At 38.0% G+C, this 14,155-nt stretch overlaps 2 protein-coding genes across 6 annotated transcripts in view; one reads left to right on the plus strand and one right to left on the minus strand.

The window, feature by feature from the left end:
* Nucleotides 1–4,041: 4,041 nt before the first annotated feature.
* TMEM213 (transmembrane protein 213) lies at nucleotides 4,042–8,051 on the plus strand. The gene is made up of 3 exons (XM_039362321.1): nucleotides 4,042–4,230; nucleotides 6,386–6,421; nucleotides 6,945–8,051. Exons 1-3 carry the CDS (start codon nucleotides 4,158–4,160, stop codon nucleotides 7,103–7,105), a joined length of 270 nt encoding a protein of 89 aa, XP_039218255.1. The 5' UTR covers nucleotides 4,042–4,157; the 3' UTR covers nucleotides 7,106–8,051.
* A 1,871-nt stretch (nucleotides 8,052–9,922) lies between these two features.
* Nucleotides 9,923–14,155, minus strand: part of KIAA1549 (KIAA1549 ortholog) — a 126,732-nt gene continuing 122,499 nt past the window's right edge. For 4 of the 5 annotated variants that reach the window (XM_039362350.1, XM_039362340.1, XM_039362359.1 and 1 more), the window contains one exon: nucleotides 9,923–12,611. In XM_039362350.1, coding sequence (XP_039218284.1) covers nucleotides 12,357–12,611 — 255 coding nt within the window. In that variant the 3' untranslated portion in view covers nucleotides 9,923–12,356. The remainder of the gene's footprint in view (nucleotides 12,612–14,155) is intronic. The other variant, XR_005559009.1, reaches the window with a different exon arrangement.

The raw sequence follows: 14,155 nt of genomic DNA on the forward strand, positions 1-14,155 counted from the left end.
CATCCATGGACACAGGTCAGGTGAAGAAACATGCACTGAAATATTGCAATGCAAATATAGATAGTCCTCGAGTTACAACAGTTTGTTTGGTGACTGTTCAAAGTTACAACGGCACTGAAAAATGTGACTTATGTCTGTTTTTCATGGTTAGAACCTTTGCAACATCTCCATGATCATGTGACCAAAATTCAGGCACTTGGCAACTAGTTCATATTTATGACCTCTGCTGTGTCCCAGGGTCATGTGATCACCTTTTGACTATTTTCTCACAAGCCAAGTCAATGGGGAAGCCAGATTCACTTAACAACCAGGTTACTAACTTATCAACTGAAGTGATTTACTTAACAACTGTGACAAGAAAAGTCGTAAAATGTGGCAAAACTCAACAAATGTCTTACTTAACGACAAATGTTGGGCTCAGTTGTGATTATAAACTGAGGACTACCTGTACCATCTCTTAATGACACATGCACAAGAGCACTGTTATTTCATAACACACCACACTAGCATCACAGTGTCTAGATATGGACTCATTTGCTGTTGGTGTTAGGGGGTCTGAAAAGATGAGATTTACTGGTACAATGAACAGAATATTATGGGAAATATTAGTAATTTCTTTATGTGTGTTTTGTGTGTGTGCGTGTGTGTATAAGGTAAAAGTACTGTATGTATTTATGAAGCTTTAGAGAAGTAGGATGAAGGGTATAATTACAAGTTGGCAAGCCAACACTGGTTCATAGACATTCAGTAGATCAACTTTTGTCCTGATAAGGATTGATTGGCTGGTTTGTTAATTTACAAACATAAACAGAAAACTTGCTTGTACTCTTGGCATTTTGATGAAGAAATAGATCTGAAAACAATCAAAAGTCCAGATCAGTTTCAGGGCATTTTAAACTACATTCAGAAGAATTTGAGTAATAGAAAGGCTGATCATTTTGGAAGTGTTCTCATTCTACTCCTTTATGGACTTTCTTTAATATAAACTCCCCTCATCCCCACACACTAATTCATTTTAGGTACAAATGGATAAGTTACAATTTATTAAAAGTATCAGGGTAGGAGCTCTTCTTAATTTGCTGCTTTAGTGCTTTAGTGCTGCTGTTGTTCTTAAAAAAGAACAACATGGCAGTCTACATGGTAGTCTACATTACCTGCATTCAAATATCACAAATTATATTTCCAATTAACCAGCCTAACCTATTTGCACAATTTTGAGAGACTGCATTGTGGCCTTTGCTTTCTTCATCTCTTTAGAGAGAAAACTGCAGAAAAGCAACAAAACCAAATACAGGTAGTCCTCACTTACAATCATTTGTTTAATGAATGTTCAAAGTTACAATGGCACTGAAAAAAAATGACTTGCGACTAGCGTTCATGCTTATGACTATTTCACTATTCATTCTCACAATCACCTAGTTAAACTTTGGGCACTTGGCAACCGGCATGTATTTACAATGGTTGCAGTGTCCCAGGGTCCTGGGATTGTCGTGTGCAGCAAGGTCAATGGCCTTGTTAAGCCAGATTCGACTGCATGATTCACTTTGCAACCATGACAAAAAGGTCATGCAATAACTCATTTAACAACTGTCTTGCTTAGCAATGGAAATTGTGGGCTCAGTTGGGTTCATAAGTCAAGGACTACCTGTGGGCTTTGATTGCATGACTGTAGCCACCAATATGACATTTTGACCCCTGCCTATGGACATTTCTGGACAGGGATGTGCAGGGAGGACCCACTTTGGATTAAGGGGGCAATAAAATGCTGCATAGATCCTACCCACTCCGGGTCATCTGACTACTTCTTATTTAATGGGTAACAATGGGCAACTAATTTTACCCACTGTGGCTACTAGCTTAAAAGGTGACAACTCTAACACTGATACAACTAAAACAATGTAAACTGTTTCACTCCTAAGTGATGATGGGAATTAAAGTTCAAGAGATCAAGAGGTAATCAAATTGGGGATTATAGTTTACTTAAAGTTATTGTTGTTTCTAATTTTTCATCTGAATATATGAATCAGGCAAACTGGTGACCCTCTTTGAGTTCCTTGTTTGGTGATGTTCTCCTCCTCCTCCTCCATTTTGGCAATGTGCAGAGTATGTTACTACTCAGGTGCCAAATCAAGAGAAAAGTCAATAATCAGAAAAAAAATAAAAATATACATTTGAATCAGTATTTTGAATTTTGATGAAACCCAATGTTTCAAATATTTCTATTTCTTGCCATATAAAAATGTGCATATGTATATATTAAAAGCAGGAGGATATTTGGAAAACAAGATCAAGAATCAAGGGATCCTAACTTGAAAGAAGAATGTTATTTTGTGGTGTTCAATGGGCCATTTGACTGCTGTGTAAATATGACTGCTGTGTCATGCATGAAAAGGGGAAAACAAACCATCTTCATCCAGCTGCAATATCAACAAACAAAAAGGCAGATCTAACAAGAATAGCCCACTGGAGTCAGGTAGAGGCAGTCACAAGCATTGTGAATTTTGAAACCTAAAGCAACCTTGATTAGGTGAAAAGCTAAATTTACATGTTCTTGTTCTTCTGCCTTGATTTACAGTTAAATATTTGCTCATTTAATGTAAGCAAATTGGATTCATAGTTAAAAAAAAACATACTGCAGATGGTCCTTGCTTTTATGACCATTTGCTTAACAACCGTTCAGATTAATGATGGCTTCCCCCCAAAAATCAGTTGTGACCAAGATTTGAACTTACAACCATCATCCACCCCAATACTCATGTGATTGCAATCCAGGTGCTTGGCTATCAGCTTGCATTTACAACTGGTTGTAGCATCCCATAGTCATGTGATTTCAATTTGCAAATTTTTTGCTAGCTTCTGGCAACCCCCCCCCATAAATTAAACTGGATTCACTCTTACAACCACATAAGTTGACTTGCAGTCATGTGACTTAAGTTATGATTGCAGAAAAATGATTGTAAAGTCGAATCTGGTCATGTAATGACTCAACTTACAACTGCAAAGACTTATAATGGAAATTACAGTCCTAATTATGGTCGTACATTGAGGAGCACCTGTACTTCTCTCCACAGCTTTCATATCAGATGAAGGTATCCGATCATTTCCAGACGCCAAAGTCTTCAGTGGTTTGTAATTGAATGCAGGAGGAAAAAGAACCCAATTTTTTAAATAAGTGTCATTGTTTAAAGAATAAAGAAATGATTTGTCTGGGATGATATCAGGACTCCTGCCATGGGTTGGGGGTTGGACTAGAAGACCTCCAAGGTCCCTTCCAGTCCTAGAATTCTATGATTTAATATATCAAGCACAGTCAATTGGTCAATTTAGTAATGAAGAATGGTGTCCAAATGTAGCTAGTAGGTAATACGCCAATAGTGATAATGTTACCTACCGTAGTTTGGGAAATGAAAGGTCTGCAAGAAAACAAGCTCAGAGAGCACCAAGGACCCCTCATTTCAACCCTGAGCTGCAAATATTCTCACTTATAGGTAATATCCCACCAAGCTCTTTCTAAAATGCTAAGCAACAGGGACAAAAAGTTTATTTGAACTCTCCTTCTTATTTACAATAAGACTACTAACTTCTTGACTGAAGTTAATAGTTAGTAGCCCAATAAGCAGGAATGTATGGGGAAAAATTCAATACTGACATAATTAATGACTAGATTTTAACTGATTAATGTCTTAAATAAAAGAATATAAACCATTTGATCATTTCATATGCTAAATTATATTACGATTGGGGTCCTTTTTGTGTGTAGGGGCCAGGATAATTGGCCTCCTCCAAAACCCAATTCCTTCCTTCTTTCTTATATGCCTTTTAATTTCTACAAATGCAGCATGTCCTTAAAAAGGCAAATCAACCTGTGGAAATAGAACTGCTGCAAATGTGTATATTCTGTTTGTTATTAACTTTCCTGCATGCCTCACCCTTCCTTGTAAGTCTTGCACAGCCTCAGGGGAAATGTTTTGCCTGAATTAAACTCTTTGGCTGCAGGTGAATTCAAGGTGTCCAAGCATAGCAGGAATTAACTTTCTCCACCCACAGATCTGGACTCAACATTTGACTTTGCATTGGATCCTCCCCTTCTACTGTTGGTGTTGGTGACTTTGGGACTCACTAGGACGACAGTGGCTGCTGGGATCCAAAGTCCTGAGATGGAGCCAGTGATCTGCATTGCCATCTCTATTCTTTTGCTCTCTTCAGCTTGCCAGGACACATTTTCAAAAGGTGACACATCCTCTCATGCTTTATCATAGTTAGCACTGCAGTTAGGATATTAGCACAAATATAGCATAATTAGAACAATTGAAAATAGAGATTGGGAGAGAGTTTTACAAAATAACTGTGCTGTGTTTGGAAATGTGCTGTTGTTGCTTTTTTCTTTCTCTTAGATGAATTTTGACTGAAAATTATTTCTAGCTTTTCAGTGTTACAAATACTGTTACAATAATTTGAAAAAATAAACCCAGTTTCTAAGGGAGAAAAGTATTATTACATTTCCATTCTGAAGAAACTTCATACTGTGTCAACTAAGGGAATCTACTCAGCAACGGGTTTTTTTCCCCTTGACTGTGAAGTGTTGAGAGGGAAAGAGGCTATATTCTTGGCTGAAACTATGCAAATAATGGGGGAGAAGCGTAGTGTTTGGCCATATTCTCAGACTCTGGATAGGAAAAGCCAGGGAAGAAAGGAAAAAAAGGTACTGGGTAGCAAGTGATGGGATAATAGGGAGCTGCTAGGAAAAATACATAGCCTACTTACTTCAGTGATTTTTAAACGACCTCAATTCTAGGGCAGGTAGATCTGATATACCTCCTAAGCAAATGAGTGATTAAAATAATTGTTCAACAACTAAAGATTCCTATGAATGCTGCCTTCATTTGCAGCCAAACCTAAACAGAAATTAGAAAATGCAGTACCTAGATATGCACAAGAAGACAACTTCCAATATTATGGAAAAATACTGCATTTTGAAATCCATTTTAGAAGAAGTTAGTTTTTTGAACTAGGTCATTCTTTCTGATATTTTTAGATCATGTAATAAAAAGAAAAAAGTATTTCAATTGGAATAGTGAGAAGCCAAGACTTAATATTTCTCAGGATATAGGACTAAACATATTGTTTATAGTTGGCTGGAAATTTTTTTTAAGAACTTGCATTCTATGGGAGGCATTTGTAAATGAAAAAGAAGAATGACATCAAAACTCTATAAAATATAGTAGAATTATAGCTCAGTGGCAGGCTGTGTGCTTTGTCTGTAGAATATTTTTGCTGGGTTTTGTTCCGACAGTAGGTTGAAAGAAACAGTAAGGAGAAAAATCTCAGCCAGCCAGAGCTGATGAAAATAGGTAAGGTAGAAGAAGGAATAGTTTCACTAGCCTAAAAGGCCATTAAAATGTACAATTTGCCATAAACATCCTAGTGATGTATGGTGACCTAGATTCAGAAAAGAAAGGTGATTTGGAGTGTGCACATCATGCCTGTTGGCAACTCTTTTTAAAGAAGCTACAACTTTTTCTGAGCCCGCCCCTCTATTTCAGTTTCAAGTCTAACTTTTCAAGTCCAATTTTGTTTAAGGAGTGGTGAAACATGCACATATACACAAATTCCAAATTCCCCCTGGATCACCGTACAGCCCTGCACTCTATGATCCTTTGTCATTTAGCCTGAGGTGAACAACCTGAGCCCAAATATGGTCCTTTCTGATAGTCCTGAAGCCACTTATAACCACCATTGCTAACCACTGATAGAATGTCTCTGGCCATTTGGCAGAGGAAACAGTAGGAAACAGACTTTTGTGTAAGCCCCAATATAAAAATAACATGGTAAAACAAAAAGGAAAAACCCCAAGCTCCCAAGAAAACGAGAACTTAAAATCCCAGCTCCACTTATTTGCATTCTTATTCTACCTACTGCAACCTTCAAAATCTCCCCAAATGATAAAGTTAGCTGCAGCAATCAAAAGATTTTCTGTGCCTGACCTATGGTCTTACGTAAACCTTAGTTTTGGCTAGGGATTTAGGTCTATAATACCAACCTGTGGAACTCTTTCTCCTGTCTATCCCCACCCTCTACTGGACTCCTCTGTTCTTTCTTCTTATCTTTAATCAGGCCAAGCTAATGATTTCTCTTGCAGGATCATTTTAGGGATTAAAAAAGAAATAGAATGTAAAGTGTTAAATAAATAATATCAATGGGCAGTGCAATATATTTTAGCTGTCTATCAGGAACACCATGAAATTAAATAATGGAAAGAGTAATTACCTTCTTAACAACAAATGATCACTAGAGTATTTCCAAGGTTGAGGATATGTGTTTACAAGTTGAGTTTCCTCTAGAAAGATACTTTAAAACACACTTATGCTTTTTTTTCTCCTTCTAGCGATGGAAGTAGAATCTACCAATTTTTCCTGTTCTCGTAAGTATTTGCAGTGATGCTGGGATGAGGCATATTTTTGAAATGCAAGTTTCTAAGTCAGGAAAGTTAGGGAAGAATTTTTGGTAATTCTTCTGAAAATTTTTTTTGAATCAGTTTAATACCATCCAGATAATGTTGGAGTAACCCAGTATCTCCCTATGGGTTGGAGACAAGGCGTTCTGATCCCACTCTTCTGTATGGCTATAGTTTGGCTATATTCACATGGCATTTAATTAAAATTAACCAAAGCAGAGTTTGCTCAAATCAGTTCTCTGGATTTGGATAACTGCAGATAGAATTTGTCAAAATGTCACATAAACATTAGCTGCTAAGACCTTGGTTTTCTAGGCAGAACCATTAAAAAAAGATTTCAGTAATTTAAATAAACTTTTAAAAATTAATTTGGAATTTTGCAGTCTCTGGGGTTTTGTTGGCATTATGGTGATTGCAGGCATGTGCTGTGAACTCCTGATAACTTCTAGTAACAAAGATAGAGAAGACACTTTTTCTTTCTGTGCCTCAGATCCTGAATTCTGCTCTGAAGCAGCCACCTGTTGCCAGATTGGTATGGATGGGTACGGTTGGATTGCTGCAGCAGTTGGCTGGAGTCTCTGGTTTCTCACCCTTATCATCTTCTGCATTGATAAAATGACGAAGCTCAGGCCTGATGAATCCAAATATTAGGAAGCACCAGGCTAAGGAAAACCAATCCACACTTCTACTTCTTGATGCCTTTCGCAAGGAAGTTGGAGGGAAAAAATAACCCAGACTATTCAACTGCGAAGTGTAGAATAAGAATTGGTGCGCTCTACCAAAACAATCTAAGAATGAAGCCCACAAAAAAGATTTTATAGTTTTAATCCTGCTCTCAATTTTGCAACATTGGAGAACAGAACCACTGCTCTGGTTTGCAGAAATATTTGCAATCATATGAAGCAAAAATTTGCACTTTGGATTCTTTTCTTCTTGTTATGAATTGAACAGCTAACACTGAAAGGACCATTTATCCTCTCTCTTAAGTGGCTTAAAAGTCAGCTAGCTCAGAAGTCCCCAACCTTTTGGGCACCAGGAACCGGTGCCATGGAGAAAGGTTTTTCTGTGGACCAGATGGGGTGTGGTTTTGACAACTGCCTTCATGATGGAGCTTTGCTTGTTTGTGCAGCCCACTTGCTGGCAAGCCGTGGACCGGTGCCGGTCCACGGACCGGGGGTTGAGGACCCATGAGCTAGCTGACATTTCCTCCTGCTAACACAGATGATGATAATTTGTCAGGGTCATGACTTGAATCAAAGCTTGTAGCTTTTCAATTTTTATTTTCTTTTTCCCTTTCTGAATCTGAGCCAGGGATGATGTAAACTAGTCAGAGCTTGCTGGGGAACCCAATGTTTTCCATTCTGGGGAATAGCAACACTGTATAGCCAACACTGAAACAAGGTGCTTGCAAAACAACCAAATTGTGTTTTTGTTCTCTTCCTCCTCGTTTCTCAATGGCCATACTGTGAATGTTGTTTAATAACCTTGGGTCTTTCCATTATGTTATGAAAACTGTGGCATGCACAAAATAGTCCTGAAAAGCCAGGAAGGATATGTTTAAGAGTTGTCATATGTAATAAAGAATGATTGTACTGTATATCTCTTCTTTTTTCTGACAGTATGGTAGCTCATGGTTGTTTATCAATAAATGCACCAGCCTGTGCAGCCAATCATGGGTAGCATTCTTAAGTTTGTGTATAACCTCTAAAACCTCTTGAAAGTTGTTGCCACATTTTAATGTTTGTGCCTGCAGGATCAAAATGTTCAAGTTAATGGCTGTGCTTGTGTGATCAGAGGCCGGTCCTTTTTCATGTTCTGTTTATTTGTTTATATTCCAACTTTATTTTTATAAATAACTCAAGGTGGCGAATATACCTAAATAGTCCTTTCTCCTATTTTTCCCACAACTCCTGTGTGGTGAGTTGGGCTGAGAGATAAATGACAGGTCCAAAGTTATCAGCTGCTTTTCATGCCTAAAATGGGGATGCAATTCACTCTCCCAGTTTCTCCAAGCTGTGATGGCACAGTGGTTAGAATGCAGTATTGCAGGCTAACTCTGCCGATTGCCAGCAGTTTGATCCTGACCGGCTCAAGCCTTCCATCTTTCCAAAGTCCATAAAATGAGGACCCTAATTGTTGGGGGCAATACACTGGCATTGTAAACCTCTAAGAAAGTGCTGTAAAGCACTATGAAGCAGTATATATAAGTCCAAGTATTATTTATAATATTATTATTTTATTATTGTTATTATTATTATCTATTGCTATTCTAGCCTGGTGCCTTAACCACTGGCCCAAACTGGCTATTTGCAGATGAGTTGCCTTTCTCCCCTTTGCCAGCATGAGGGAGGAACAGAAAGAGCTAAGCAGTCTATCTTTTTCTTGTCTTCCTTTTCAAACATAGTCTAGTTGCCCTGAATTTTAAAATTGATATTTTCAAGGTAACAAATGAAAAATAGAAGAGAGGGTATTTGAGAAAGAAACATATAGATGACAAATTTTCTTAGGTTTCTTTATGTATCAATAACCCAGGATTTTGTTGAAATTAGGGAAACTATGATGTTCCAGTGGGAAATCAGCAGTGTGATTACTCATACTCAAAATAACATTTTTGTCTAATGATGGATTTTGTTGTTGTTGCTGAAACCTAGTTTTTGCATTTGGGTGCACCATTTCATATTGTTTTAAAAACACGATTCAGATCTCTAGTGTTAATGACAGTGCATTATGGACACTGCCATTAATCAAGGTTAGATAGGGTCTTCCTTCAAATATGTGTGGAGGGAGGAATGTTGGCAATAGCACCATGGCTTTCCAGAGAGAAAGCAGCACATTCCAGAGAAAGGTCCAAAACAAAGGATTGCATAGGCCTGAACTGGATGGGGGAGAGAGAAAAAGTTTCAAGGCAGCCACATCCTAGAATCTCCCAGGTATATTTATTAGGTTAGATTAAGGTTCTAGTTTTAGTCTGGCAAGAATCTGTCTATTAGGTGTAAGCAAATAAAGAACAGAACTCAGTTAGATCTCACCTTATCCCCTATCTTTGAGCTTAGGCCTGACATGACTCTTGCCAAAGCTAGGGAGTCAGAAATGGCGATTATGTAACTGTGCCTAGGTAACAACCGGGACTGCCAAAACTGTCATCACAAGTTGGCATGGTCACATGACATTGCACTTTATGATCGCATTGTTTAGCGATGGAGTCTCTGATCCCAATTACTATCAATAATTGAGAACTACCTATAATTCCATTGAGGTTTATGGGAAGTTAGCCGGGACTAACTTAATTCCTGCTAATAACAATGCTGATTCTCCAGTGTTTGGAGAACATGCTTGGATGAGGGACAAATTGCATAATATAAATGCAATTTCAAGGATCAGGTAGGCAAAATGTAACACCATAAAACGATTCATTAGTATCCACAAGAATATAAATGCACTTATCTCACACTCCTGCTCAGACAATTCTTTATGCTACTGCTTTAGCTTTAATTTACTCTAAAAACAGAACAAAAATACACTCCAACAAATAAAATAATTTAGTTAGAATTTTCACTCATATTACGCGGATTATAATTAAAGCAATGTCCATATGACAGTAAATTACATCTCACAACAAACAGTAAAATTAAAATCCTGTATGAATTAGTGCCTGGATGGCCTGTACCACTGTATCAGTAGGAACACATACAAATGCAGAGATTGCTTCTAATGATGAAACTAAGCTTTTGTTATTCTAAAATAGAATTTTATCATTTTAAGTTGTTAGTTTCACTTCCATTAAGATCCAAACGCAGAGTGTGGCTTATGATGAACTACTGCTGGTGACATGATACCACTCAGGCTGGCTTTCTGTTCGCCTCATCATAAGCCATTAAGCCTCTCTATGTTATCCTTGTACAAAAAACAGGTGACATTACTACATTTATGACCTTTGGCAAATGAACAAAAAGCTTAGTCATCCAAGCCATAGCCTCAATCTTAGATCCCAGAAGAACTTTCACAAGTGATCTCAAGAGTACCTTCAGGAGCAATTACAAGGGACGCATTCAATTGTGCAGTGAGGTTTTCAAAGGATATATCTAAGAACACAGAGTGATGAAAATGCTATGTTTTTGTTTTTTTTTAAAAAAGAAATGCACAAATTCATAGGACCATATGTGCAGTACCAGGTATCCTATAGATCAGGGGTAGTCAACCTTGACTCTTTTATGACTCGTGGACTTCAACTCCCAGAATTCCTGAGCCAGCAGAGTTGGCTCAGGAACTTTGGGAGTTGAAGTCCACAAGTCATAAAAGAGCCAAGGTTGACTACCCCTGCTGTAGATAAACCGCAAGTGACTTTTCAACACTTTTAGATTTGTTAGTATGCACTTTCTTTCTCAGCAAGAATGCCACTCTTTCTGTCTAAGCTGGTACACTACACCCTAGGCGTACATTATAAAATTCAAGTGAGGATGCAACCAGAAAGTGAGTTTTATATTAACAGCTGGTACCTAATTTGCTCAATATGATAAACCATTTTAAACTGTTATACCCTTCCTGAAAGCAAAGCATCTATTTAAGCAAACATCTTTGGATGTGCGGGTCTATACTGTTCTTTTTGCAATCACTTTTCAGGAAAAGGAAATTTACCTCATGGGAAGTAAATATGAAAAAACATGTTCAAATATTTTGATCCAGAAAAGAACATAACTCTTGGGCTTGGTTTGCCTTTGTCCATAGAGTCCAATGACCCTCTTTGAAATGACTACTGAGGTCATACTTAATTTTCTAGGCAGGACCAAGAACCATTACATCATTGATCATGTATGATTACAAACTTTCAGATTAGAAGCATCCACTTCCAAAGGAAGGGAAAAGACAAAAACAAAAACAACAACCTGGAGCCACCCAAATGTCTGCTAAATGTAATCTATGATAGATTTCCCATATGGATTTTGGGAGTCCACGGGAAAACAATTCATGTACAGTAATGCCATCATCATGCACATTTAATGTTCTCTGTGTCACTTGTGAAATTGCCCTGGATGTGTCTCTCCACTTGTTGATCCATCTGCTATTTGTCCATCAATAACTTAATAGTGCCAGGTACAGTTTCTATAAAGAGGATTAAATGGTTTCCCCAGCCTGAATAAATGATTATATCCTTCCTTTGTGTCTTCATACTGCACTTTTTTTAAAGGCCATCATTTTATATTTGCAAACACCATGATCAAGGGACACTTTGAAGCTTCAGCACCAGAAGAACAACAAGAAAAGTTCAAAGTTTGGCTTCATTTGGAAGCACAAAGCAATATTAAGCAATGGTTATTCTCTTGGTTTAGGAAGTTGCCCAAGTCTTTTCTTCAAGAAGTCTCACTATGGTCTAATTAAAGTAATTGTTTGCACAGGAACAATACTACTTGCATTGTATGTGAAAAGAAACATGTCAGAAGTATATACTCCCCCACCCTCACCAACAGCAGGAGATTTCCACTCAAGAACTACCATTAATCTGAGATGCTTTTTTCCTTAATCAAGGGCTGGTATGTTCAAATGCACTGTCATTTAAAGGATAGCACTGCCTTCTTTGCAGCGTATGAATTCCAGATCAGAATTATGAAAGAACACCCCTAGTCAAAGTACAATTATAATGCCAAAATGCTTAAAAGTAGAAAGTTTAAAAGATGGTTGTCTGTCAAATGTTTGCTGAGACTTCCCAATTTTATCATTCACAGAAATCTGTCTTGCGCTGCTGCTGCAGCTGCTTGCAGGAGAGTTCTTTTCTCTTGCTTCATAAATCCCTGGTATTGTACATGTTTACTCCTCTGACAGAAGAACAGCAGGCTCTGGCTGATTTTCCTGCAAGTCGAGCTTCCACAGGAAGCAGATAATTGCCAATTTGCAAGGACAGAACAAATCAGCTGTGGAAGTTCTGTACAATGGTCTGTTTCTGAGAGAGCCGGAGAAGCTCCTCTCGGATTGCTTTGATGAGGGAGGCAGAAGAATGTCCTGTTTGGAGGTCCTCAGTGGAGCTGGTGTTGTAGCAAAGCCCTGGACCCTGCTGGTTGCTGGCTGGCAGATGAACAGGTGGAGCTGAAGGCTGTCGAGCCGAATTCCGTGGCATCTGGAATACCAGTGAGGAGCAATATTCGTGATGTCCAGGAGTATGTGTCTAGAGAAAGGCACAGAACATTATTCCAGGTTCAGCTTAAAGACTAAAAGGTATAGAAGGAGAAAAACAAAACAAAACAAAAGGTGCAGGGACAGAGAAAGCAGAAAGTCCCCCTTTGATTTGAAATACAAAACTGGAAGAGTGAACTGTTTTTAGAGGAATATTTGGTCTTGCTGGCCTCTGTCTAGAACAGTGTTTCTCAACCTTGACAATTTTAAGGCATGTGGACTTCAACTCCCAGAATTCTGGGAGCCAGCATTGCTGGCTGTGGAATTCTGGGAGTTGAAGTCCACATGCCTTAAAATTGTCAAGGTTGAGAAACACTGGTCTAGAATTCCTCAAATGTTAGAAGATGATTGCCAGAAGGATAGCTCTATTGCCACAAAAACAGTGTCATGTGGCATACATTTTTATGAGTTAGAATAAACTTCATGAAAAGAATAAAAGGTTACAGGTAATCCTCATTTAGTGATTGCCTCATTCAGTGACCATTTGCAGTTAGGCCAGTGATGAAGTAGTAACTTTTTAACCAACCTTGTATTTACGACCTATCAAGGTCTGTAAAGCAAAGGGAAACTGAAGTAAGATCATAAACACAATTATGATTTAATTTAATATCTACTTCAGCTTACCAACCGAGTTGCTGGTCCCAAAGTAAATGAAAACTACCTGTACTCTGAACTGACAGTTAGATACACTTATTTTACAAACATGTAAAGCTCAGCTGGAAATGTCACAAATTGTATTTTTTTTTTAAAAAAAGAAAAGTCTAATTTTCTGATTTCATTGCTTTACGTTTTGTCCTTTTATACTCATGTACGTGTATACTGTACTCATCAGCTTAAGAAAAGGATTCATGAAAAGAATCTTAAGAAAAGATTCTGCTGAATCTTATGCCACAATAGCTTAAAGACTTTTAAGTGTCATAGTGCACAGTGCCTTCAAAAGTTAATAGCAGTGATGAAACAAGCACCACTTACTTTTATTAGCCATCAAATACATATCTTGTATTTATGCAGTTATGACTAAAAGAAAATCATCAAGATCAAATCCATACTAATTCAAACTAAAGATATTTTATAACCTTGTGGACTATAACAATTTGTTCAACCTGATGCCTTTTAGATGTGTTTGGCTTTAAGTCCCATAATCCTCAGCTCATGGAAGTTGATTTAATATATCAGGAGGACAATTGATTAAGAAGCCTCTTCAGGCATATTACAGTTTTCAGAATCAGTATCAACAAAACATTGCTGCATGTGAAGTCTTTAGATCCATTAAAATGGTGAAACTTGAGCTGAATAAATAAAGAGGAAGGAAGGAAGGAAGGAAGGAAGGAAGGAAGGAAGGAAGGAAGGAAGGAAGGAAGGAAGGAAGGAAGGAAGGAAGGAAAGGAAGGAAGGGAGGGAGGGAGGGCTTGCAAAGCAACACTGAGGCCACAATATTAACAACGGCAATGGCATGCAGAGGAGACAGACTAGGCTAAGTGCTGTGGGAGAGGAAAACAAGCACCCAAGAATTTACTCCAGTGGGAATCTGCAGGT

The sequence above is a fragment of the Crotalus tigris genome, unplaced genomic scaffold, assembly GCF_016545835.1.
Source record: "Crotalus tigris isolate CLP2741 ecotype Arizona unplaced genomic scaffold, ASM1654583v1 scf7180000017588.1960692, whole genome shotgun sequence".
Classification (NCBI taxonomy): Eukaryota; Metazoa; Chordata; class Lepidosauria; order Squamata; family Viperidae; genus Crotalus; species Crotalus tigris.